Genomic DNA, 25,179 nt, shown 5'->3' on the forward strand with positions numbered 1-25,179 from the left:
TGAAAACTTCAGGTCAGTCCTTGTGTGTAGGACTGCTTCTTAGAATCAGGTTGTAGGTGCTAAATCATTTTTTAAGGACTGCATGTGTGGCCTATCCACATTTTAATAATGACAAGGTCACAAGGAACTCAGTAAGCACAACCACAGAAGACCATTTACTTTTGTTTTGCCTACTTACACCCTAGGTATTTAGAATGTCATATATATTACACACAAAAAAAAAACCACATATGTGCACATACACACAGAGGTCGTATCAAACGCAAAATGAACAAAAAGAAAGCAAGTCATTCCAATACTTTTTATTTGAGTGTGAAACCATTCATATCTTGCACAACTGTACAGATAAACTATTTCCATTTTAGCTGTAGACATGATTATCACACTGAGTGGTGTGATCAAAGATTTTATTTACAGAACAATTGCTAAAACATCCGATGTCATATTACCACTTATTTCTTACCCATAGGGTAATAGGTCCACCATAATTTCTTGGTGTTTTTTATAATACAGAAAGAAAAAACCTATGTTAATCTCTAACAAACCTCACAAATTGCTACAAATCTGACAGAAAAATCCCTATGAAAAAATTTTCCAAAAGTACAATACATTTTTTTTATTTCCACACATACACAGTATAGTATAGGCTCAAAGGCACAGCTTTGAATTTTTTCTATCAAAGTGTCGGAAATTATTATAGTCTAATGAAGGAACCGTGAAAGTCGTCTTCACACTTGGTGCTTGGTAAGTTAAAAGTTTGGTCCGTTCAGGTTCACAAAGTTAATACAGCAGAGCTGAGTGTGATACTCAATGCCATAAGTCCGCATTCTCATAGAACTTTAGAAAACACTCTTCTGCCTTTTACTGACACTAGCCATTGTGCAAACTTAAGACAAATACTTGAATGTAGAAGAACCGGTCTTCTACAAACCTCGATCTACTTAAGGCATACGGAACAGGCCTCTTCCTTCCCTCTCAACAGTGCTTATGTTCCAAGACCAGGCAAGGACGGTGACAGTGTGAGTGTAACAGGGACTCTAGGGTTTCTGGACACCTCCATTTAGCCCTGGTGCTCCAGGAAGCAGTGCTGACACCACCAGCAAGTTGGGATGTTTAAGACACTTCTGAGGGCTGTTCATTGTACAGTAAGATGACAGCCGGATAGAAAGGTGAATGCTCTTGGTCAATTATGTGCCTATCCAAGAGCGCCAACCAGATTCTGTCTCTAGTATCCATCCTTCAAGACTAAAGAGTTTTTGTCAACAGGAAAATAAGTGGTTTACTGGGAGTGGTTGCGAAGTCATGGAACAGAGGGAAATGTCACGGGTCGGTCGGCCTGCCTGAGATAGTGCTCTGTACAAACAGTCAAGTCTGGCTTGGATACAGGAACCCAATCTCACTGACTCTTAGTGAGCCCCGTTTCAGAACTAAAGTTTATTCATCCCGCACTGAATCCCAGCCTCATGTTCATTAGGAAAGTGGATGCCTAGGAATAGTCCAGGAGTTACAATGTAGAGAGATAAAGTCTTCTGGGGGTGGGTGGGTGATGGGTTTATTATTATTATTATTAATTATTATTAATATTAAATACAGATTCCTATGAAAGCAGTCACTTAGCCCATCCTGTGGAGGCCTCTCCGTTGATGTAAGCAAAGCCAGGAAAGTGTTGCATGTGCTCGTACTCAGAATTCCTGCGCGTGGTCAGGGGTGTGTACATGTCACTAGAGTTTCCATACCTCGTGGAATGCACAGACGGGCTTGTGTAGCACGTGTTGGCTGTGGGCACCTCTGGCCATCGGGGGGTGACTGGGGTAGGATGCAGTCTGGGAGTACTGCTCATCAGACAAGGTTCCATCCGGGAAGTGGGGCTATTAAAAGGGTACTTGTTGAGGGGAAAGAAATTCCACAAAGTTAAAATTAGCTTGAAGTTGGACGTACACAGTATCAGTCATGTTCACAGTTTACGTTAAATTCTTAAGACTCTGTTAATGAAAGTTGGTGGGAAGTCATCAGTGAGATTCTGCAAGACTGACTCTTGGTCTAGGAAGCATCCGGCAGGAGAAGAGCAAAACATTTCATAGCCAGGGCTGGGCTGATATTCATTCAACCAGTCATACAGACTTTGTGCTCATTATCTGCAATGTTTGGGGAAGTCAAACCCCAAAGAAAGAATAACCCCACTGGGAATACAGGAGAGAGAGAGGAAGAGTGAGTGCGTGTGTACCTGAGTCACAGTATGTCCAAATAGACATGGATGGATGGATGGATGGGTTTGAGCTGTATCATTTTATCATTTATGGAGCTGTGATAGGTCCCACTCCATCAACCCAAGAGAACAATACTGCCAAGAAAAACACAACGACCTCATTAAAAATAGCATTTTGCAATTGAATCCACTTATGAACTGCAGCCTAAAAGCAGGTTTTTGAAGAGGAATCAGGTCAACGGTGTCGAAGGTTAGTATTAGTGCCTATCATTTAGAGAACATCTCTTTTGGGTTCACATTCACTGAAGTCCTAGAAGATAGGATGGCGAGTTATTGGCCTTGGTATGAACCTGGAAGGAGTCAAGATAAGCCCCTTGGGAGGGGAGGAAGGTGCTTTTGTGCAGGTCAGGAAAAAGGGTGTTAATAGCTACCAGAAGAGGGCAAAAAAAAAAAAAAATTTTCTAGAAAGAATCAGAAATAAGAGAAGTGCCCAAAGTGCTGCTTCGTTTACCTTCTATTCAGTTTCCAAGACAGCTATGCAAACGAGCTGCTTTTAGTAGATCAGAGGGGAGGAAGGGGAGGAGTTCTGGGCTCCCTTCGCTAGAGCTCTCCGTTTGCAGGCTGGTCAACACAAAGATTTCCTTGCTGTGCTAAGGACCACGCCAACATGAACAGGAGCCAGTCAGCCAGGATGGCAAGGGCAGCGAGTAGGGAGAGAGTCTGCCTGCGAATGTGCAAAGTCTTCTGTTCTCCCATCTGTCTTCCCTGACAGTTGGAGAGTGGAGCCCCAAGGGATTAGGTGGGAGGCTGCCTCCTGTGAGGGAGACAGACAGACTGAAGCCTAGACAAGCCAGGAGAAGGGGTTATGACAGCAATGGCTGCTCTCTGTTGTCGAGGGAGCCAAGTGAACTGTTCTCCACCTTTTGAGTGGGAGCCTGAGGGGCAGTGGGGGAAGGCTGCTAGGCCCAAAGCAGGCAAAGAGAACCAGCTATTCACAGGTGAAGAAGGAGGGCTCCAAGGTCTGGTAGTGAGGGCTTGGTCTTCCACAGGACAGACAGCTTGCCTTACACAGTCAGAAGAACAGGTAGGAAAAGAGTGAGAAGGGCAGAGGTGGTATCTGGAGCTCAGGGGAGAGGAGGCCAGGGCTGTTGCCAAGGAGACCGCAGGGAGCCTCCAGAGGCTTTCATACTCCCCAAAGCAGCTGTGTGTGTGTGTGTGTGTGTGTGTGTGGCAGCCCCCCTGAACCCCAAAGAGACCATAAGACTGGGTCCTGACCAAGATAATGAGCCCCCAGGTACTAAACAGGTAATATTAAAGCATATTATTACAAAATGGTCTTTAATTTTTCCCAAAAGTTTGCTCCCCGCTCCCAGTAACCTCTCTAGTAAACTCCTCGGATACATGTCCCCTCCCTAGCACGGAGACCTCCTCTCTGGCCCTCAGACATGCCAGGCTGGTTCCCATCTCAAGGTATTTTGTCCTACCTGTTCCCTCCGCCTGGAGCACGTCTCTCCCACCCCTCCCTCCAAGCCCCTTCCCTGCTTGCCCTTTCATCATTCTTCAGGTCTCAGCTCAAATGTCACCACCTCAAAGAGACTTTTCTGGACATCTTGTCTCTCCAAGCTAGTGCCCCACCTTCACCTCTCAGGGCAGGATCTTAGCATCCTGCTTGTCAGGTATCTCTTCCCACTGGCTTGTATTCCTAAGCTCCTGGTGGGGTGGTGTCATCTTCCCCACTGTGTTCCCAACATCTGGAATGGTGCCTGGTACCTAGCAGGGGCCACATTACTATCTGGCAAATGAACCCTAGGTTGTTACTACTAGAAATAACCTCAGGGGTCATGTACTCCGACCCCACGTTGCACTGATGAGACAGCTAGGATCCAGCTAGGATGAGGTGCGGAGCCCATGGTGAGCTAGTGGATGAGCTGGCAGGGGAGCCCGGGCCTGGGCTAGCTCTTTCCCCCCACGTCAGTCTGGCCCAAACAAGGCAGGAGCCACCACACAACTAAAGTCCAGAGAATTCAGAGAGGAAGACTCTCCTTTGGAACACAGCGCATTAAACTTGACTCTCTCTGTCACTCTGCCTTTAAGTACCTTCCTCCCACTGCAGACCACAGGGTCTGGTAACCCCAACCAGGCCTCAGCCTGATGCTCCTGAGAGGCGCCTCGCTTGCCTGGCCTGCGTAGGGACTGTATCACGCAGCCTCCTCCCCATAGAACTCAAGAGAGGGTGGCTTTTGTGCCAAATCAAGGCCCCTCAATGCAGCTGTGCCCAGGGGTTGTGTCACAGGCTCAAAAGAGTAATTGCCTGGAAATGAGACGGGCTCAAAATATCTCCAGTGTGACAATAAAATTCTGTTACCACAGGATCCGGCCTGGAAAATTCTGTCCCGTTAGGTCAGCTAATTGCAAATGAGTCAGTGCCTCGTCTTCCCCTTGGTGAAGAGACCATTGAAAGCTGAGAGGCTGGAGTGCCGGCTGTCTGGCCCGGCCATTAAAGCCACCAGTGAAGTTGCTCTTCAGTCCAATGGGAGCACCTGCCTCACTGCTCACACTTCACATCCGGGTTCACGGGGCTCCTCCAGATGCTGGGCACAAACCCTGGGGTCCCCAGAGCTCTGTCCAGGATAAAAGTGCTTTTTGCTGAAGGCCCTAACTGGAAGTTACCCTTTTCTAGGTCAGATCAAGGGCTGTTGCTACTGATGTAAAAATGGAGGTGAGTCCCCAGTCCCCACCCTGTGGGGGGTGTGTGAGGGGTGTCTGTGGGCATGTGTGGGTGTGTGTGTGCACAAGTGGGCAAAGTTTCCCTCAAGGGACCAGGGTGTGAGTCCATCTCTGCTGAGACTGACCCTGAGCCTCTTTGGAACCATATTAGGAAATGCTATTTTGAGAAGTGACTTCTCACACCAAGCGCTGACTTTCCTGCACGTGGAGAGAGAAGAATGAGCCCTTTATCCCTGACCTTCACCAAACGGGCCTCTACTGGAGAACGGGTGAAAGGTGGCCCCCTGTTTTCCCATGAAAGGCGGCTCTCACTGCCCAAAGTCCTGCCAACAGGCATCCCCCACCCAGGACACAACTCCCCCAAATCTGTGCTGGACAGTCCACATCTGCTGAGCTTTTTGGGTCACGATTAAGTGAGTACATGTGAAATACTTAGAGCTTCCACACAGTGTGTCCGTGTGCTCAGTCACTTCAGTCGTGTCCTACTCTTTGCGACTCCATGGACCGTAGCCCGCTAGACTCCTCTGTCCATGGGATTCTCCAGGCAAGAATACTGGAGTGGGTTGCCATGCCCTCCTTCAGGGGATCTTCCCGATCCAGGGATCGAGCCCATATTGCATGTCACCTGCACTGGTAGGTGGGTTCTTCACCACTAGCGCCACCTGAGAAGCCCCAGAACTTCCACACAATAAGTTTTCAAAACATAGTTGCAATTATGAATATTATTCTTCTTCGAGTCATAGGTTTGTGGTCCACTAATGATAGGAAGAGCCTTAAGTGATTGACCATCTGATCCCACCTCTCATTTTACAGATGAGGGAACTGAGGTCAGGAGAGGGATAAATGATCTTCTTGCGGTCACACACAACTTACTGCCAGAGTAAGGATCCATTCATCCCTTCATTCACTGACCACTGTATACTGAGGTCCAACCAAGAGCCAGGTCTGTTTTGGGTCCTGGGAATATAATGGTCAGAAGGGGAAGGACCTAGACCCCCTCACCTTCACAGGGCTAGTATAGTGAGGGAGACAGATATTAATTCTACAGTTACAAAAAATAATAATAACTGTGGTGTTACAAAGAATAATCATAATAGTATACACAGATAGTGTTAACTATGAGCCAGCCCCTGTCCTAACCTTTGTTAAATCACTTAACCCTCACAACAACCCTATGAACTAAGAACTAGAATTATCCCCATTTTCCAGATGAAGAGATTGAGGCACCGAGTTAATCAGAGGCCAAGCTGAGACTTGAACTCAGGAAGCCTGCCGCTATAGTCAGAGAAAATCTGTTTTTCTATTTTTACTCACCTTTGGCCCAGGATGCTACCCCAAAGTGGAGCATGCTAAACAAACTTTGAAGCAATCACTGTGCCTCTGAGATCAAGGACCCACTGGACGTGGTCCACTGGAGACACTGTGAGAGCTATGTGACCAGCTGGTAAGGCTGGGTCTTGGCTATACAGCTGAGAAATGAGCAACAACTTTCTGGTTCACTGTAAGTGTCTTTCCAGCCAGTTTGCTTATGGTTGGTCTAACGGCTTTCGAGCTCAAGAACCCAGTTCACATTCACGGCTGCGGACACGTAGAGGTTCCATGTTTGTTTTCTTTCTGGTTGGGCATGAGGATGGGGCGCGTGGGAAGGGGCCGTTGATACTGTCCCTTGTTCCCTTATGATGTGGGACAAGTGCAGCATAGCAGCAAGAAGGGTGTTTTTCTGGAATAATTCAACCCTTTCCCTGTGCAGCCTCATCCATCTGGACTTACTAATTGAGGAATTATGAGCATTCAAGCAGGAGTGTGGAGGTTTACCTTTGTAGTACTCATGAAGAAAGCATGTCTTGCACAAATGAATAGTAGAAACAAGGGCACACGGTACCACAGTTCAAAAAACAAATGACTTCACATTATTTTGAGTATATAAATGCTGGGATGTCTACAATTACTGGACTTCACAAAGATGTTGTATTAGTTCTTTAAGACTAACATGGTAGGCATTTATTTGCAGAAAGTAGTGTCTTGTGTTAATGACCAATTGCATTCTTTAACCATATTTTATCATTATGATTTTTCTTCACTTCAGACTAATCTTTTCCCCGCTGAGTCTGCTATAATGAAGTGTGATATTTGGTATTCGGGATTGGAATGGCTTGACCTCTGCTCTGGGAAGCTAAAACTAATTAGGCCTACAGGAGATTTTCCCCTGTGTGTTCAACCTTCAACCGCAGTACCAGGAAAGGAAAGAAATACAGTATCTTGGTGTGTGTTTTTTTCTCTTTGGGAACCTGAAGCTTATTGAGAATAGCTTCAGTAACCTCTTGAATTTACCTCCTGCCCTCTAAAACACACACCCTGTAAGTGTTCAGTGCCACGGGCTTGGTGTTGAGATTTGGAGAATTTGCCTTTGAATCTGCTTGGTCACTTACTAGATGCATGACCTGGGGCAAATTGCCTTCTGAGGTTTTCCTCATCTTTAAAAAGTGGGGAAAATGCCAACTTTGGGAGGTTGCTCTGAATTTGAGTGAGCCTATGTATTTCAAAGTGCCTCAACGTGCATCAGTGTGAATGGGAAAAAAAAAAAAAAAAAGGAAGGATTTAGAAAGTTCTAGATAGTACCTTCCCCGGGAGAAACCCTGACCTCATCCATCAACCTGGGCAGAGATGTAGTGTCACTAAACGTCTCCCCACCCCACTTTACAAATGGAGACGGAGGCATTAACCATAAAGTGCAGAGTGTGAGTATGTGGTGGGGGTCAGAGGTTGTGAAAGGACCTGAGAGTCGCAGAGCATAGTGGTGAAGGGGCTGCAGGACCCTATGGCCTCCCACAGCCAGTCTGGGTTCAGCGGCTCCTCCATGGGCGTTCGTTTAGTCCCCAGCTCTCCAATTAGGATGAGTGATTGCATTATGGTGCTCCAGCTGGGGACCATTGTGGTTTCCAGAGTGGATGCTACAACCTGTCTTGGACCACTGTGGGCTGCGTGGGCATTTAGGAGCCCGTGGCTTCTTTTTATGGCAAAAGGCTTTAAAAATTTAATACCCAGAAAAACCAGCTCCAGAAGTTTCAGGAGGAGAGATGAGGGGGTGAAGAAAGAGGGAAGAATGCTGGGAGCTGTGGCTTGGGATCTCAGCTTGGTCTCGCCAGGGTCTCCTACTGGAGTGGAAGCTCTCTCAAAGCAGGCTTGCCTCCATCTTCTTCTCCCTTTATTCTCACAGGCTAGGGCAGTGCCTGCCACATAGTAGGTACGCAACGGTCATGGGGGAATGAATGAATGGTTGGATGGATAGGCTGCTTATACTGTGAAAGTGTGACCCAGTCTATGGCGGCAGCTCTTAGTCATTTAGGGGATCACCATGGGGAGCATAGACCCTGGGTCCCAAGAGAAGCAGGACCTAGGGAGCAGGTGTCTCCATGTGACGCAGATGGAGACCTATAATAATGCCCCAGGTGATGGTTTAGAGGAATCAACTCCTTGGCTTGTCTAGAGATTATCCCACGGCTCCCCTGCGATTGAGGATAGAAATCAAAACAGACGCCTGTTTGCCCCAAGTGCCCATCTATTGTGGATACACTCTGCTTGGCACTCTCCCTCGGAGGCAAGTCTGTGCTGACAGCTGATGTAATTGCAGCCTCCACTTAAGCTCACATCCTGCCACCTCTGTTCTAAGACTCCTGCATGTGCTTCCTTGGCAGCCTCCCTGCTCTGCCAGTCCCCTCTCTACTTCCTGGTCTCACCAGTGCTACAGAAGCTCTTTCCTAGGCTGAACTCTCATCTTGTCTCCCAGACCTACTGCGGCTCCCTCCCTGCTTGCCTCACACCACAGTTGTCTCTGCTGACCCACCTCCTGTTCACTCCTCTGTTAAATTAAGCAGCGAGTGCTCTCTCTGAATGGTGACAGAGGCTAGGGCTTAGGAGCCTGTACAGCTGGGGTCACGCTGCCCGGGGTTAAGTCCTTGACCAAGTTACCCTCACTTCCTTTCTGCAAGGGTTACCATGGGGATGTGGAAGGTGCTTGGCACTGTGCTTGGCACAGGACAATGTTTAGTAACAGTTAGCTTTTCTTTTTGATGAGTGCAGTGACCTGAGGATCCTAGACTTAATTTCTGCCTTCAGGAAATTTTGGGGTCTCTTGCAGGTATCAGGAAAGTCAGTGATGAGAAGTGTACCAATAGTGGAAAGCCCAATGCACCATTTGAGTACAGAGGAGTGGCACCTAATATGGTTCTGGAAGAAGGAAAAGGACAGTGTCAGCAAATGGGATGCTTGTCCTGAACAATAAGCAGAAGAGTTTGAGGAAGAGAGTCCCAGCCCGAGGCAACAGCATCTGCAAAGCCCCGAGGGAGCTACACATGACCTGGCATGGAGGGACAAAGGTGGGGTGTGGCTGGTAGGCCAGAAAGGCAGGCAGAGCCCAGATGGTCATGAGTCTTGAGAGACGTGCTAAGAAATTGAACTTGACCCTCAAAGCGATGATATGCAAAAGAGGAAGAGTGTTGTGGCCAGGTTTTTGTTTTGTTTTGTTTTACCCAAAAGATTCTCTCAGCTGCAGTACTGAGGATGGACCAAGGATGGGACAAGTTACTGACACAGAGACAGACAGACGGGAAGGCTTTGGTTATCGTCTAAGTTTGATAAAGACCTGATCTGAGACAAGGACGGTGAGGGTCCAGAGACACCAAGGATGCAGAACTGGATGGAACTGGCCACACTTGTGTTTGGGGCCAGTAGACAGCAAAGTGTCTGAGGCATGGAGAGCGCCTAACACTGGTGTGATGGTGGCAGCCACCATCCCCATTCACCAAGGCCACAGAGGATCAGTGTGGCTTGTGAGACAGTGAAGACCCAAAGGCCTGAGAATGATGTGTTAGGAGTCCATTTCAGGAAGACTCTTTCTAAGAGTCTGTGGTTGGGCTGCTGGACAGAAAAGGAACAGACGTGAAACTGAGAGACCAGTTAGGATGATGCTGAGATTACCATCCTGACAGCACCTGATGAAGGTCTGACTGCACCAGGAAGGGACGATGGGAGAGGAGACAAAAGATCCAGTCTGAAGGTGGCCACCTGAAAAAACGGTAACAGACCTCACTGCTGACTGGCTCCCAGGAGAGAGTTCAAAGGGAGGACAGAACTAGAGGCACATGGTCGGTACCCACGTAGGTGAAAGCAAGTTGGGATGACGCTGACTGAGCACCCACTCTGGGCAGCCACAGGAGGGACAAAGTGGCACGGAAGAAAAGACCAGCTTTCCCTTGGAGGCACAGAGGTTGCACACACAGTATGCAGAAGGTGCTTATTGTGTTGACTAGACCTGGCACCAAGCTCACCAAAGCTTGGGCAGGCAAGCAGGACCACCGACTCACCTGCGCAGAGCTCCTGTGGTACGGGGAGTAGTGGAGCGGTCCTGAGATGGCTGTGTCATGCGGGAGAGCTGGGTACTGGCTCTGCATCGGGGGAGGATGCTGGTTGCCATAGCTCCCATAGTTATAGCTTCCCGTGTATCTAAAATGCGGGAGGCGCATGGAATATTGTGAGTAATGGCAGGGAGAACAAAGCAGTTTGACACCTTTAAAAATCAACCTCATCTACTCCTTCTTTTCTTTCTTTTTGTTTTTCATTTTTCTTTTTCTTCTTGTTTCCTACCGTCTCCACTCTGGCTTTGTTGTGACAGTGTCAAACTCCCAGGTGAGTCTTCCTTCTCGCCTCGGCATACCTCCCTCACCACCCAGTGAGTGCTCAGGGAATGAAAACCAGCCCTGAGCAAAACATCATTAGTGATGGAGACCTTGTCTCCTGTTGTGGTAAAAAGCCTCACATTATAGTCTGAAGTCAAATAGGAAAAAAGAAGAAATTACTTTGGGACTTATGTTTTTGTTTTGCTCAGTCCTCTGCTTCTCCATCTTGGGGAAGGATGCAGTGTGTTGCTCTGAGCTCTCTCCTGGGGAAAACAACATGGCCAACCAGGCGTCAGCCTCCGGTTCTAAGCCTGGCTCCACCAGCTCCCAGCTCTGGGGCCCTGGGCTACCTGCATCCTTGTTTCTCACATCTGTAAAAAATGCTGCACCTCGCTACTCTGAGAGTCGTATATGTGAAGACACTTTATAAACATAGGATACTGCTTTGGAAACACAGAACACTGTTACCACTATTCTTAATAACATGTTTACGTCAAAGATGCTGGTGTATGACCACATGAGTGTCTGTGCTGTCATTTCTGCAGAATTGAAAACTCTCTGAAACAATTCTAAGTCGATTTTGAATGTGTGGGGGAAATACTCTCAGGGGTCCCCTGAGAAAATAATGGCTGTCCCACTGACTGGCAGGGGCACCTGAGCCTTTGGAATTAACTCCAAATATGCCCACAGTCAGGCCTCAGTTACTGCGTGGAAGGGACCTGAGTGGTCCTCCTTCCTCCCTTCCTGTGTCCCCCACAGCTGGTCTGTTGGAACCTGGTTTGTGAGGCTCACTGTGCCCTCAGAGCTGAGTCTCACCTTCTCAAGAAGGAGGGCCCTTTATAACATCATTAGTGTTTCTCAGATCAGGGCACAGTAGACACTGGAGGAGGAAGGTCTTTTCATAAAGACAATGCAAAATGGCAAAAAGCTGCTATGATTCAGGTTTTAAGGGGATTTGTAATTTATACATCACAGTAACACCACTACAGATTTAGGGGAAAATATGGGCAAAACAAATGATTTATTTATTCAGGGTCCAAATCACCACTGGAACCCACTTGGAGTTGAACCCCATGAGTAAGCCCTGTTCTCCAGGGACCCCCAGCCTTGGGTGGGGAAGCCCCCCTCTGACTGAGACTTGGACCCACCATGAAGCTGTATGTTATGTGCCTATAAAGTAGCCACCCAGGGGAGCTGGTGAAAGGGACTTTTCCATTTTCTTTCCTAAAGGAGGCAGACAGAATCCCAGTCAGCCCCACCCTTTGCAGCCATGTAGCCTGAGGAAGTGAACTTAGTCCAGCCTTAGTTTCTTCATCTGTCAAGTGGGTCACCTGCCCACCTCATCTGGTTGTTGAGGGGACTACATGAGATAGTCATACAAGGTGTGGGCAGACCTCAGCAAAGGACAAGTCCTTCTTGTCCTCTGAGGAAACCACTGCTGAGTAAACCCTGTCCTTTCAAAGCAAAAGTAAAACAACATCCCAGGAAAGCCGCCTACCCGTGCTCCTCTCTGTGGGGATAAACTGGTATCCTGTGTGTGACCGAAGAGGAAGGCACGTGCGTGCTCCGCATACAGGGCAGCTGTTGAGAGTTTTCAGCCGGGGACCCTGCTGCTGTTGTCACCGTGTACGTTAGAGACCACGTGTACGACTGCATCGCTCCTGCAGAGATAAGCGAAGACGCATCATCACCAGCAGTTCTCACTCCCCCGAGTTCTTCCCTAGCATGCTAGTGGTTTCCCACTGCTCTTTAGCTGAAAGCCAGAATCTTTACACATCCTGTGTCTTGGTTCTTGCTGACCTCACCAGAAGCATCCCTCACTCCCTGCTTTTGTACCTCTGATGCAGCCACCATAGCTTTTTTTTTTTTTTTTTTCATTTTTCCAGAATACCACAATTCCTAGCACCACAAGGCCTTTGCACAGCCATTTCCACTGCCTGGAACCCTCAGTCTTCTCTAAGTACCCACTCATTCTTCATATTTCAATACAAAGAAGCTGTCTCCTAACCCCAGATCCCATTAAGTCAGGTCCCATACTGCATGATTGTGCCTACCACAATTTGTAACCTTACAGCCATTCATGAGTGTGATTGAATTAATGTATGAACCCCCTCCCCACCAGACTGCCAGCTACATGAGGGTAGGGGCCTTGCCTATATTGCCCACCACTGGGTCTTAGTGCTTAGTACAGAGACTGATGGAAAAAAGGGTTTTCAATGAAAATTTTAAAAGAAAAAGGAGAATCCTTGCATCCCTGGGATAAAGCCCACTTGGTCATGATGTATGATCTTTTTAATATGTTGTTGGATTCTGTTTGCTAGAATTTTGTTGAAAATTTTTGCATCTATGTTCTTCAGTGATACTGGCCTGTAGTTTTCTTTTTTTGTGGCATCTTTGTCTGGTTTGGGTATTAGGGTGATGGTGGTCTCATAGAATGAGTTTGGCAGTTTACCTTCCTCTGCAATTTTCTGGAAGAGTTTGAGTAGAATAGGTGTTAGCTCTTCTCTAAATTTTTGGTAGAATTCACCTGTGAAGCCATCTGGTCCTGGGCTTTTGTTTGTTGGAAGAGTTTTTATTACAGTTTTGATTTCCATACTTGTGATTGGTCTGTTAAGATTTTCTATTTCTTCCACATTAACAAATTGAAAGATAAAAACCATATGATTATCTCAATATATGCAGAGAAAGACTTTGACAAAATTCAACATCCATTTGAGATAAAAATCGTCCAGAAAGCAGGCATAGAAGGAACATACCTCAACATAATAAAAGCCATATATGATAAACCCACAACAAACATTATCCTCAATGGTGAAAAATTGAAAGCATTTCCCCTAAAATCAGGAACAAGACAAGGGTGCCTACTCTCACTACTACTTTTCAACATAGTTTTGGAGGTTTTAGCTATAGCAATCAGAGAAGAAAAAGAAATAAAAGGAATTCAGACTGGAAAAGAAGAAGTAAAACTCTCACTGTTTGCAGATGACATGATCTTCTACATAGAAAACCCTAAAGACATCATACTTAGGAATAAATCTACCTAAAGGAACAAAAGAAAACTATAAAATACTGATGAAAGAAATACAAGATGACACAAATAGATGGAGAAATATACCATATTCATGGATTGGAAGAATCAATATAGTGAAAATGAGTATACTACCCCCAAAGCAATATATAGATTCAATGCAATCCCTATCAAGCTACCAATGATATTTTTCACAGAACTAGAGCAAATAATTTCACAATGTGTATGGAAATATAAAAAACCTTGAATAGCCAAAGCAATCTTGAGAAAGAAGAATGGAACTGGAGGAATCAACCTGCCTGACTTCAGACTATATTACAAAGCTACAGTCATCAAGACAGTATGGTACTGGCACAAAGACAGAAATATAGATCAATGGAACAAAACAGAAAGCCCAGAGATGAATCCATGCACCTATGGACACCTTATCTTTGACAAAGGAGGCAAAAATATACAATGGAGAAAAGACCATCTCTTTAGCAAATGGTGCTGGGAAAACTAGTCAACCATCTGTAAAAGAATGAAACTAGAACACTTTTTAACACCATACACAAAAATAAACTCAAATTAAAGATCTAAATGTAAGACCAGAAACTATAAAACTCCTAGAGGAAAACATAGGCAAAACACTCTCTGACATAAATCACAGCAGGATCTTGTATGACCCACCTCCCAGAGTAATGGAAATAAAAGCAAAAATAAACAAATGGAACCTAATTAAACTTAAAATCTTTTGTACAACAAAGGAGACTATAAGGTGAAAAGACAGCCTTCAGAATGGGAGAAAGTAATAGCAAACAAAACAACTGGCAAAGAATTAATCTAAAAAGTATACAAGCAGCTCATGCAGCTAAATAACAGAAAAATAAATGACCCAATCAAAAAATGGGCCAAAGAATTAAACAGACATTTCTCCAAAGAAGACATAACAGATGGCTAACGAACACATGAAAAGATGCTCAACATCACTCATTATCAGAGAAATGCAAATCAAAACCACAGTGGGGTGCCATTTCATGCCAGCTATCAATAAGTCTACAAACAATAAATGCTGGAGAGGGTGCAGAGAAAAGGGAACCCTCTTACACTGTTGGTGGGAGTGCAAGCTGGTACAGCTACTATGGAGAACAGTGTAGAGATTCCTTGAAAAACTGGAAATAGAACTTCCATACGACCCAGCAATCCCGCTGCTGGGCATACACACTGAAGAAACCAGAATTGAAAGAGACACGCGTACCCCAGTGTTTATCAAAGCACTGTTTACAATAGCTAGGACATGGAAGCAACCTAGATGTCCACCAGTAGACAAATGGATAAGAAAGTTGTGGTACATAAGCACAATGGACTATTACTCAGCCATTAAAAAGAATGCATTTGAATCAGTTCTAATGAGGTGGATGAAACTGGAGCCTATTATACAGAGTAAAGTAAGTCAGAAAGAAAAACACCAATACAGTATATTAACGCATATATATGGAATTTAGAAAGATGGTAACGATGACCCTATATGCGAGACAGCAAAAGAGACACTGATATAAAGAACAGACTTTTGGACTCTGTAGGAGAAGGTGAGGGTGGGATGATTTGAGAGAATAGCACTGAATAGATCACCAGTCTAAATTTGATACATGAAACAGGGCACTCAAAGCCAGTGTACTGGGACAACCCTGAGTGATGAGATGGGGAGGGAGGTTGGGGGGGATGGTTCAGGATGGGGGACACATGTATACCTATGGCTGATTCATGTCACTGTATGGCAAAAACCACTACAATATTGTAGAGTAATTAGCCTTCAATTAAAATAAATATTTTTTTAAAAAAAAGAAGAAGAAAAAAGAAAGGGAAAACAAGAAGGAAAAAAGATCGAAGAACGGAGAGAGGACAAAGAAAGCTCAGGCGATGTAGCTCCAATGGGCTCTCCAAATAACTTCTCAACACTCAGCTCAACAGGTGTTAAGGATCCAACAAACTGCTTTAAACAAACGTAAGGAGATTATTGGGCTCCACCTGCCCAGGTCTTTTTGAAGATTATTAGACAGTGACCTTAATGCTGACCTAGTCCATACATACTATTAATTCCATTAATTTGCTTTTTAATTGGATACCTTGAAAGTGCTAGGGATTGGGGAAAGAACCTGACAAAATTTAAAAACTTCAAGAGGCTTAGGAACTTTATGAGATGGTGAGAATAAAAAAGGGTAATTTAAGAAATCACTAATAGTGACAATAAATTCATCAACTTCATTTCTGATAAGTGTTAGAATGTTGATACAATAGAAATGATTAAACCAATTTTGAAAGGTACTGGGAATAGGATTAGACACCTCCTTTTAGGCACATGGAAGACTAAAGAACTTGTTAAACAGAGGTCATTTTTAAGGCAAAATAAATCACTACAGATGGGATTGCACTCATGAAATTATAAGATGCTTACTCCTTGGAAGGAAAGTTATGACCAACCTAGACAGCATATTAAAAAACAGAGACATTACTTTGTCAACAAAGGTCCGTCTAGTCAAGGCTATGGTTTTTCTAGTCATGTTTGGATGTGAGAGTTGGACTATAAAGAGGGCTGAGCGCAGAAGAATTGATGCTTTTGGGCTGTGGTGTTGGAAAAGACTCTTGAGAGTCCCTTGGACTGCAAGGAGATCCAAACAGTCCATCCTAAGGGAAATCTGTCCTGGGTATTCATTGGAAGGACTGATGTTAAAGCTGAAACTCCAGTATTTTGGCCACCTGATACGAAGAGCTGACTCATTTGAAAAGACCCTGATGTTGGGAAAGATTGAAGGCAGGATTAGAAAGGGACGACAGAGGATGAGATGGTTGGATGACATCACCGACTCAATGGACATGAGTTTGGGTAAACTCCAGGAGTTGGTGATGGACAGGGAGGCCTGGTGTGCTGCAGTTCATGGGGTTGCAAAGAGTCGGACACAACTGAGCGACTGAACTGAACTGAACTGAAAAGAGAAAACTTTGGTCCTCCAATCTTGTACTTTCTGCAGCAGACCATTTTTATCTTGAAGTTCTTCTGGGAAGATAAAGGTTTTCATTTAAAAGTAGAATTCTACCATAAGGTCTCTTTGCTCTGGGTCCTAGTTCTGCCATGCACTGGTTGTCAGATCTTGAGCTAGCCTCTTAAAATTTATATGCCTTTATTTCATCATCTGTAAATTAGGAATAGATACACCTATCTTGTATGACTGTTATAAGGATTAACTCTGATAATATATGTCAAAGAGCCTGGCACATGGTAGGCTTTTAATGTTATTCAAGCACTCTTATGAACTCAGGTATTCTTCTATCAGACTTTTTTTTGGCTGCTTCATGACATCTGTGGGATCTTGATTTCCTGATCTGGCCCCCTGCATTGGGAGCATGGTGTCTCAACTACTGGACCACTGGGGAAGTCTCATATCAGACTTTATTAAAGTAAACATTTCTTTATTTCCCATTTCAGATTCCAAAGAAGACAAGTTTCTTGGGTCAGATTCTGTCATTAGGGATGAAATGTTTGAATAGCAACAGTGACTTAACTAACAGTGAGTAAACTTCTAAACTCATGTCTTTCTGCAAAATCACAAAATCCTTATCCACCAGTACAGCTAAAAGTACCCCTTCCTCGTTTAGACATCCATACCATATTTCCCCCCGCAAAGATAATGACTTTAGCAGGCTATATGCTAACTGTCATTTATAATAAATGCAAGAAGACTGGAAGGGAAAAAATTAAAATAAATTGCCCGTGTCTCAGATGATTGGATTATGGGTGACTGCTCTCCTCTATATTTTGAACTTCATATAAAATTATATAACTTATAATTTTAAGTACCCTTTTTATTAAAAACAGGTTATTGCTGAGAACGGTTTTAATATTTTATCTTCTTTTGGTTTATCTGTATTTTCTTATAAAGAATGTATATTGCCTCTGTGAAAAGAAAAGCATTATTAAAATATATTAAGCAAATTTCACAATTAGAAACGGAATTGGAGGGGGTGAGAAGTTTGGGCAAACAATGAACCAGCCACAGCAAGCAAGTAATTAACCCTTCAAGCCCCTGGGCCCTCAGGAAAGCAGAGTGAGATCAGTGGGTATTTAAAAGGGGCAACCAAGGAAGCCAAAGGATTTTCTCCCCCCACCCACCCTCAAGCAGTAGGAAGACACAGTGAGAATAGCCATCACCTGAGAGAATGCAGAAGTTACTTTTGTGTGAGTTTCTGGAGCACGGCAACTGCTCCTTATTCATCTCTGTATCCCCAACAGAGGGTCTGCCAAATAGTAGGTGTTCAGTAAATTTTTGTTCCATTGAATTTGTTGTTGAAGGAGTAAATGCTGCTAGAAATAGACGTTATCAAACAAAAAGCTAGTGGAACTCTTGGAAAAATGGGCTCCTGTGGTCTGGGAAACAAAACCCCTAAATGGCCATGTGCCAGCAAGCTAACAGATCCAGTCAGGCAGGCTTAAGCAGATTAACACCTACTGGCTTGGGTGAGAAACCCTCTCTGCCTAGGGAGCAGAAAAGAACACCCCTTGCATTCCCTTTCCTACTGGTGGGACCTCCAGTGAGAATTGCTGCTGCTGCTTCTTTAAGGAAACTAATACAAGAAAATCTGTGCAGTTAACAGTTTGTGCCTCATTTCTAAGGCAGCTCTAATGCTTTTTATTTGTTGGTAAAACAATAACAAACCTTCCCTGTTTGTCTAATTTCCGTATCTTTCTCTTCTTCTCCCCTCCCCGGTCCACCACCTCTAATTAAGTCTGAGAATGGTGGTGAATGTCCTTGATCTTTGAGAATCCTCTAAAGATCCTATAGGATTTGAGAATGATAATATTGTAACTACTGGAGAGGAATACTTTCCTTCCTTCCCATCCTCAATAAAATATTCTTCTTCCCTGAGTTTTTTATATATGTGTTTGTTTTTTTTTTCCTTGAAAGGGGTTGCTTTAAAAAGAGGGTGCCTTGGGACAGGGAGAATGGTTAGAATATAATAGGAAATCAATAATGAATTTGTTAAATGAATAAATGAATGAATGATCACCCATAGACATGATCATCATGAATGATCATCAACATAGACCAGGCCTCACGTTAGTTTCTTTTTATATATTGACTCATTGAATCATCACAACAACCTTTTGAAGTAAGTAGTATTACCACCTTTTTCAGGTGAGAAAGTTGAGGCCCAAAACTTGGTCAGCTGAGTGGCAGAGGGGGATCTGAACCCAACAGTAATAATTGCTTCTCACACTTGCATGTGCCTTTGGATCACTTCTGCATGTATAACAAGCTTCTAAATGATGACAAGCTTCTAAGTGATCCCTTGGACTGCAAGGAGATCAAACCAGTCCATCCTAAAGGAAATCAGTCCTGAATAGTCATTGGAAGGACTGATGCTGAAGCTAAAACTCCAATACTTTGGCCACCTGATGCGACGAACTGACTCACTGAAAAGACCCTGATGCTGGGAAAGATTGAAAGCAGGAGGAGAAGGGGGGATGACAGAGGATGAGATGGTTGAATGGCATCGCCGACTCGATGGACATGAATTTGAGCAAGCTCCAGGAGTTGGTGATGGACAGGGAAGCCTGATGTGCTGCAGTCCATGGGGTTGCAAAGAGTCGGACATGACTGAGCGACTGAACTGAAATGATGACAATGCTCTTGGTCCACGGAGCACACTTTGAGCAGCAAGCCTCGAGGAAACACTGCCTCCTATCCTGTGTTTTACATGTTTGGGGCCATTACAGATCACAAGCTGTGACTCCGGTACAGACTTATGAACATTTAAACTGCTTCCTAGTCCATCTGGCCATACCCTCCCTTCAGGTCTTGGACTAAATCATATGAGCCTTTTCCCCACAAGGATTCTATGAACCATCACAGATGTTGCTCAGGTTTTGGGCCAACCTAAGCCTTTCTTAGTACCCTCCTGAGAAATAAGCTCCTAGAAGTAGATCTAGATTCTAGAGCTACTGCCCTATACAGTAGCCAGTATGAATTTAAATTCACTAAAATTAAATACAATTAAAAATTCAGTTCCTTCATTGTGCTAACTGCATTCAGTTACTCAGTGGCCCCAAGTGACTGGTGTCTACTGTTTTGGACAGCTCAGGTTAAAAAAAAAAAAAAAGTTCCCATCATCACAGAAAGTTCTATTTGGATAGGATTGCTTGAGAGTATTTGACACTAAACAAACATTTCCCATAACATTAAAAACTGAGAAGAGAAAGATTTTACATCTAGCTCCACCCCCACTGGCTATCATCTATCCTAAAGGTAGTTGTGCTTAAGAAGAATATTTTCTAAGTTGAAAAGTTCATCTGTTTGAATTACACTTTACCAATAGTTCCATGGCCAAAAGGAGACTGACAAAACTGATCAGGGGCAGCAAATGAATCAGCTCCTAGAGAGATAAGTTGGTTCATGACCTGGCCCCTGTGCATCTCTGCAGCTTCCTCTCCTGTACTCTCCCCCTCATTTATACCCATCAGTCAGTCCTCACTATGCCAGGCTCTTTTCTGCCTCAAACCCGTACACATGCTGTACTTCACTACTTAAAATGATCTTTTCTTCTCCCTAGTCTTTATGTGGCTAGCCCCTTGTGACACTTCAGGTCTCAGACAAATGTCACATCTTCAGAAAGGCCTCCTCTGACCACCCAACTAAGATGATGCCATCATGGCACTTATGACCATTTGAAATTATATAGTTACCTGACGCTTAACTTCCATATTGACTCTCTTACCCACTAGAATATAAGCATCATGAGGACAGCAACTGCACCTTTTTTTTTTCTCTTCACTTTTGTACCCTAGGACATGGCACAGATTAGACATGGAATTACTTGTGGCTGAATGAATGACCAAATGAATGAACAAACAAATCTAAAGATCCCAACATGAAGCCAAGACCTCAGTGGTGTGAAGTCAGGGGCAGATTAAACAATTTATTTTCAATGCCAGCTTCTATTTCCTAATCCTATTCCTTTAGAGAAAAGGAAGCAACAGGGATGGAAGAGGAGGAATTCACTGGCAGGGACCATTCTGAGTTCTGTGAGTGAGTCATGCGGCTCTGTGGCAGGGCTGCGGTGACCACCAGCTCCCACTCACTTTGGCTTCCCTCAGAATAACTGAGCTTTTGTTATTTGGAAAGACTAGGGGCCAGTTATCTTTGTTACATCCTCAACGGATGCAGAGAAAATGCAGCTGGGCAGGCCAGATGTTCTACAATTAGGGCTATTTATGAGGAATTTGCCTCTATTTCTTTAGGCATCCTAGCATCTCAGTGATTTAATTTGCTGGTTTTGTGTTGTAGGGAACCCATGATGGGAAGTTGAAAACATGAGTTTAATAGTTAACTTTTATTGTCATTGCTGAAAGAGGGCATACTTAAAATGACATCATAAACAAGCTCTTAGAATCCTTCGGTGGCCTGGAGAGAGTGGGATCTTAACATTTTGCTTTTAAACACATTCAAGAATTGCAGCCCAGTGTCATGTTAAGTGGGCTACTCAGTTTGGAACCACCTGCCATGCTCCTCAGGAGGAGAAGCGCCAGTTTTTTAAAGTAAGCTAAGGTTTCTGAACCTTGCTGGGTCATGAAGGACCTGGCATGCCACCAACATTAGGGGGGTGGAAAAAGGATAAATGGGCTTGATTCTGCCTTGTGGAAATCTGTTAAAATGGAACCCTTTACACAGTCTCTCAAGGCATTGCCATAGACTCTGACATATCCAGTCAAAACTGGCCATGCATCATGTGCAATTCGAGGTGCTTGATATGCCTTTCCTTTTCCCTCTGACTTTTAAAAACAATGAATAAATACCATCTTAAAACATATTTAGGGCTTATCTGGTGGTCTAGTGGTTGAGAATCCACCTGCCACTGCAGGGGACAAAGGTTCCATCTCTGGTCCAGCAGGTCCATCGAAGGACCATCTCTGGTCCACATGCCATGGAGCATCTAAGCCTGTGTGCCCTAACTACTGAGCCTGCGCTCTATAGAGTCCACAAGCCACAACAAGAGAAGCCACCACAATGAGAAGCCTGTGCACTGCAAGGAGAAGCAGTCCTTGCTTGCCACAACTAGAGAAAGCCGGGGCACAGCAATGAAAACGAGTACAGCCAGAAATACATATATAAATAAATCTTTTTAAAAACCATATTTAGAAATCCATATAGGGATGGACAGAGCACTACATACAGATATAGTTGGGATGTGGTTTTCCTAGTGAATCATAGCTCATTCTCACCCTACTTTGTACTCCTTGTATCAAAGGATCCCCAAAGGTTATGTGCAATGAATTAATGTTCTCTTTGTGCTCACCAAGCAGACGTAATACTGTTCTCTTTTTCACAGCTGAAAAAATAGGAAGTGTCCATCAACAGTGAGATGCTGATTTGTGGAAGACCTGCAAACACCTGATTGGCTCTAATACTCAAGGAGCTGAACTTGATAATATGTACATCATCTGAGCATGATATTCAGAGTGCTGGAAGCCCAACAGAGTCACTGAATCACACAAAATTTCATTTAAGATGTTAATAAGCTGTTTCAGCCAAGAGTTGTTTTGTTTAATTTTTTCTGCTTCTTTACTTCTTGCTTCCTGGTTTGGGTCCTTTTAAAAACAAAATGGTTTTGCTTTTTCTAAAATTTTTAACCATTTTTTGGAAAGTAATAATATATAAATCAAGCAATCATTTAAAGATAGAAATAAAAATTAACTGAGCATGAAAACCATATGCTGAGTTAAAAAAACATGACAGATGCATTTTAAAAGATTTCCAATAATTGCTTTCCAATGTACAATACTGTTCAAAAAATACACAAATTCCCAAATTTAAGCCTACTGTAATAGATTTCCTGATATTCAGGTGTATACCATGGATAACTCATGGTTTATATCATAGTATCTATAAAACCATACATGCTGTTAGGAAATTATGCTTGTGGTTCTTCCAAGACCATGAGCCACAATGCATGCCAAGGTCCAGTCCAATTTAGCAATGGAGTATTTCAAAAGTGGTACTTGAGAAAAATATTACAGATAGTTTTATACAGGATGACATTTTTAATGCCCCCTGGAGATATCTGAGAACAAAGCTGGAATGTGCCAAAATCTTCAAAGGTTACAGTCATCTGAGGAGAACCTGTTTCACATTTGTATTTCTAAGAAGCTACTTTTACGACGCCTGAACACATTGCACAGAAATCTCTCAACACATTTATGATATTCCTGTGCCTTTGACTATCACACCTGCCATACCTCGAGGCCTCCACATTAGTACAAAGAAAGCCAGCGGCAGACTTGCGAGCTGGCTGAGAAAGATGATGAGACCCTAGAAGTCTTTCCTTCACACTCCTCCTTCCCCTTACTGCCTTGGAGTCTTCTTGTTTGATCTGTTGCTAGGTTGGCCAAAAGAGTCCACTCAAATTATTTCTGCTTCATAATGCACATCTGTTCCAGTTGCATAATTTCCCTGTTGATTTTAGAAGTATGGATGTTATCACTGGCTGACTGATGTGCTTGTCTGCCAGGAGGTGGGGGGGCGGGGAGGGGTGTGTGCACGGGCAGGATTATTCAGGTAAGAGGCTTCTAGGTGCTCTCACTGCCCTTCCTTCCTGAGTGAGGAAGGAGATCCCCGATTCAGCCTCCAAAGAACCCCTGAGCATCAGCAGAGCTTGAACAATGCTCGAGTTCTCATCCCATTTTATTTTCAGCAGATAAAGTTGTTCTTTTATGCACAACTTTTCTTCCTGAGCCTTCTAAGCAGGAACTACAACAACCCACTGTGGAGGGAAAAATGGGAGGGAGGTGAGAGGGAGTCAAATTCTTTGTCCTCAAAGTAGAAAATGAAATGCGATTTGAGGTGCATCTACATAAATAAGGGCTTCCCCTGTGACTCAGCAGTAAAGAGTCTGCCTGCAATGAAAGAGGCACAAGGGACACGGCTTGAACCGTGGGTGGGGAAGATACCCTGGAGAAGAAAATGGCAACCCACTCCAGTATTCTTGCCTGGGAAATCCTGTGGATTGAGGAACCTGGTGGGCTACAGTCCCTAGGGTCGCAAAGAGTTGGACATGACTGCTGTCTGGGGAGGCCTTAGAAATAGCGGTGAAAAAAAGAGAAGTGAAAGGCAAAGGAGAAAAGGAAAGATAAAAGCATCTGAATGCAGAGTTCCAAAGAATAGCAAGAAGAGATAAGAAAGCCTTCCTCAGCAATCAATGCAAAGAAATAGAGGAAAACAACAGAATGGGAAAGACTAGAGATCTCTTCAAGAAAATTAGAGATACCAAGGGAACATTTCATGCAAAGATGGGCTCGATAAAGGACAGAAATGGTCTGGACCTAACAGAAGCAGAAGATATTAAGAAGAGGTGGCAAGAATACACAGAAGAACCATACAAAAAAGACCTTTATGACCCAGATAATCAAGATGGTGTGATCACTCACCTAGAGCCAGACATCCTGGAATGTGAAGTCAAGTGGGCTTTAGAAAGCATCACTATGAACAAAGCTAGTGGAGGTGATGGAATTCCAGTGGAGCTATTTCAAATCCTGAAAGATGACGCTGTGAAAGTGCTGCACTCAATATGTCAGCAAATTTGAAAAACTCAGCAGTGGCCACAGGACTGGAAAAAGTCAGTTTTCATTCCAATCCCAAAGAAAGGCAATGCCAAAGAATGCTCAAACTACTTCACAATTGCACTCATCTCGCACGCTGGTAAAATAATGCTCAAAAATTCTCCAAGCCAGGCTCCAGCAATATGTGAACCGTGAACTTCCTGATGTTCAAGCTGGTTTTAGAAAAGGCAGAGGAACCAGAGATCAAATTGCCAACATCTGCTGGATCATCGGAAAAGCAAAAGAGTTCCAGAAAAACATCTATTTCTGCTTTATTGACTATGCCAAAGCCTTTGACTGTGTGGATCACAATCAACTGTGGAAAATTCTGAAAGAGATGGGAATACCAGACCACCTGACCTGCCTCTTCAGAAACCTATATGCAAGTCAGGAAGCAACAGTTAGAACTGGACATGGAACAACAGACTGGTTCCAAATAGGAAAAGGAGTATGTCAAGGCTATATATTGTCATCCTGCTTATTTAACTTCTATGCAGAATACATCATGAGAAACGCTGGGCTGGAAGAAGCACAAGCTGAAATCAAGATTGCCGGGAGAAATATCAATAACCTCAGATATGCAGATGACACCACCCTTATGGCAGAAAGTGAAGAGGAACTAAAAAGGCCTCTTGATGAAAGTGAAAGAGGACAGCGAAAAAGTTTGCTTAAAGCTCAACATTCAGAAAACAGATCATGGCATCTGGTCCCATCACTTCATGGGAAATAGATGGGGAAATAGTGGAAACAGTGTCAGACTTTATTTTGGGGGGCTCCAAAATCACTGCAGATAATGACTGCAGCCATGAAATTAAAAGATGCTTACTCCTTGGAAGAAAAGTTATGACCAACCTAGATAGCATATTCAAAAGCAGAGACTACTTTGGCAACAAAGGTCCATCTAGTCAAGGCTATG

General features: G+C 44.0%; 1 protein-coding gene and 1 long non-coding RNA gene across 2 annotated transcripts in view; one reads left to right on the forward strand and one right to left on the reverse strand.

Moving 5' to 3' along the window:
* Positions 1–288: 288 nt before the first annotated feature.
* The window catches only part of RFX4 (regulatory factor X4), a 172,897-nt gene continuing 148,006 nt past the window's right edge, over positions 289–25,179 (reverse strand). The window contains exons 16-18 of the mRNA XM_040234806.1: positions 12,107–12,269; positions 10,297–10,435; positions 289–1,882 (exon numbers count right to left, since the gene is read on the reverse strand). Coding sequence (XP_040090740.1) covers positions 1,610–1,882; positions 10,297–10,435; positions 12,107–12,269 — 575 coding nt within the window. The 3' untranslated portion in view covers positions 289–1,609. The remainder of the gene's footprint in view (positions 1,883–10,296; positions 10,436–12,106; positions 12,270–25,179) is intronic.
* LOC120858624 lies at positions 16,961–22,378 on the forward strand. Its single transcript, XR_005719916.1, has 2 exons — positions 16,961–17,181; positions 21,998–22,378. It is a non-coding gene; the product is annotated as an uncharacterized LOC120858624 (long non-coding RNA).

Source organism: Oryx dammah, unplaced genomic scaffold (genome assembly GCF_014754425.2).
Source record: "Oryx dammah isolate SB20612 unplaced genomic scaffold, SCBI_Odam_1.1 HiC_scaffold_29, whole genome shotgun sequence".
Taxonomy (NCBI): Eukaryota; Metazoa; Chordata; class Mammalia; order Artiodactyla; family Bovidae; genus Oryx; species Oryx dammah.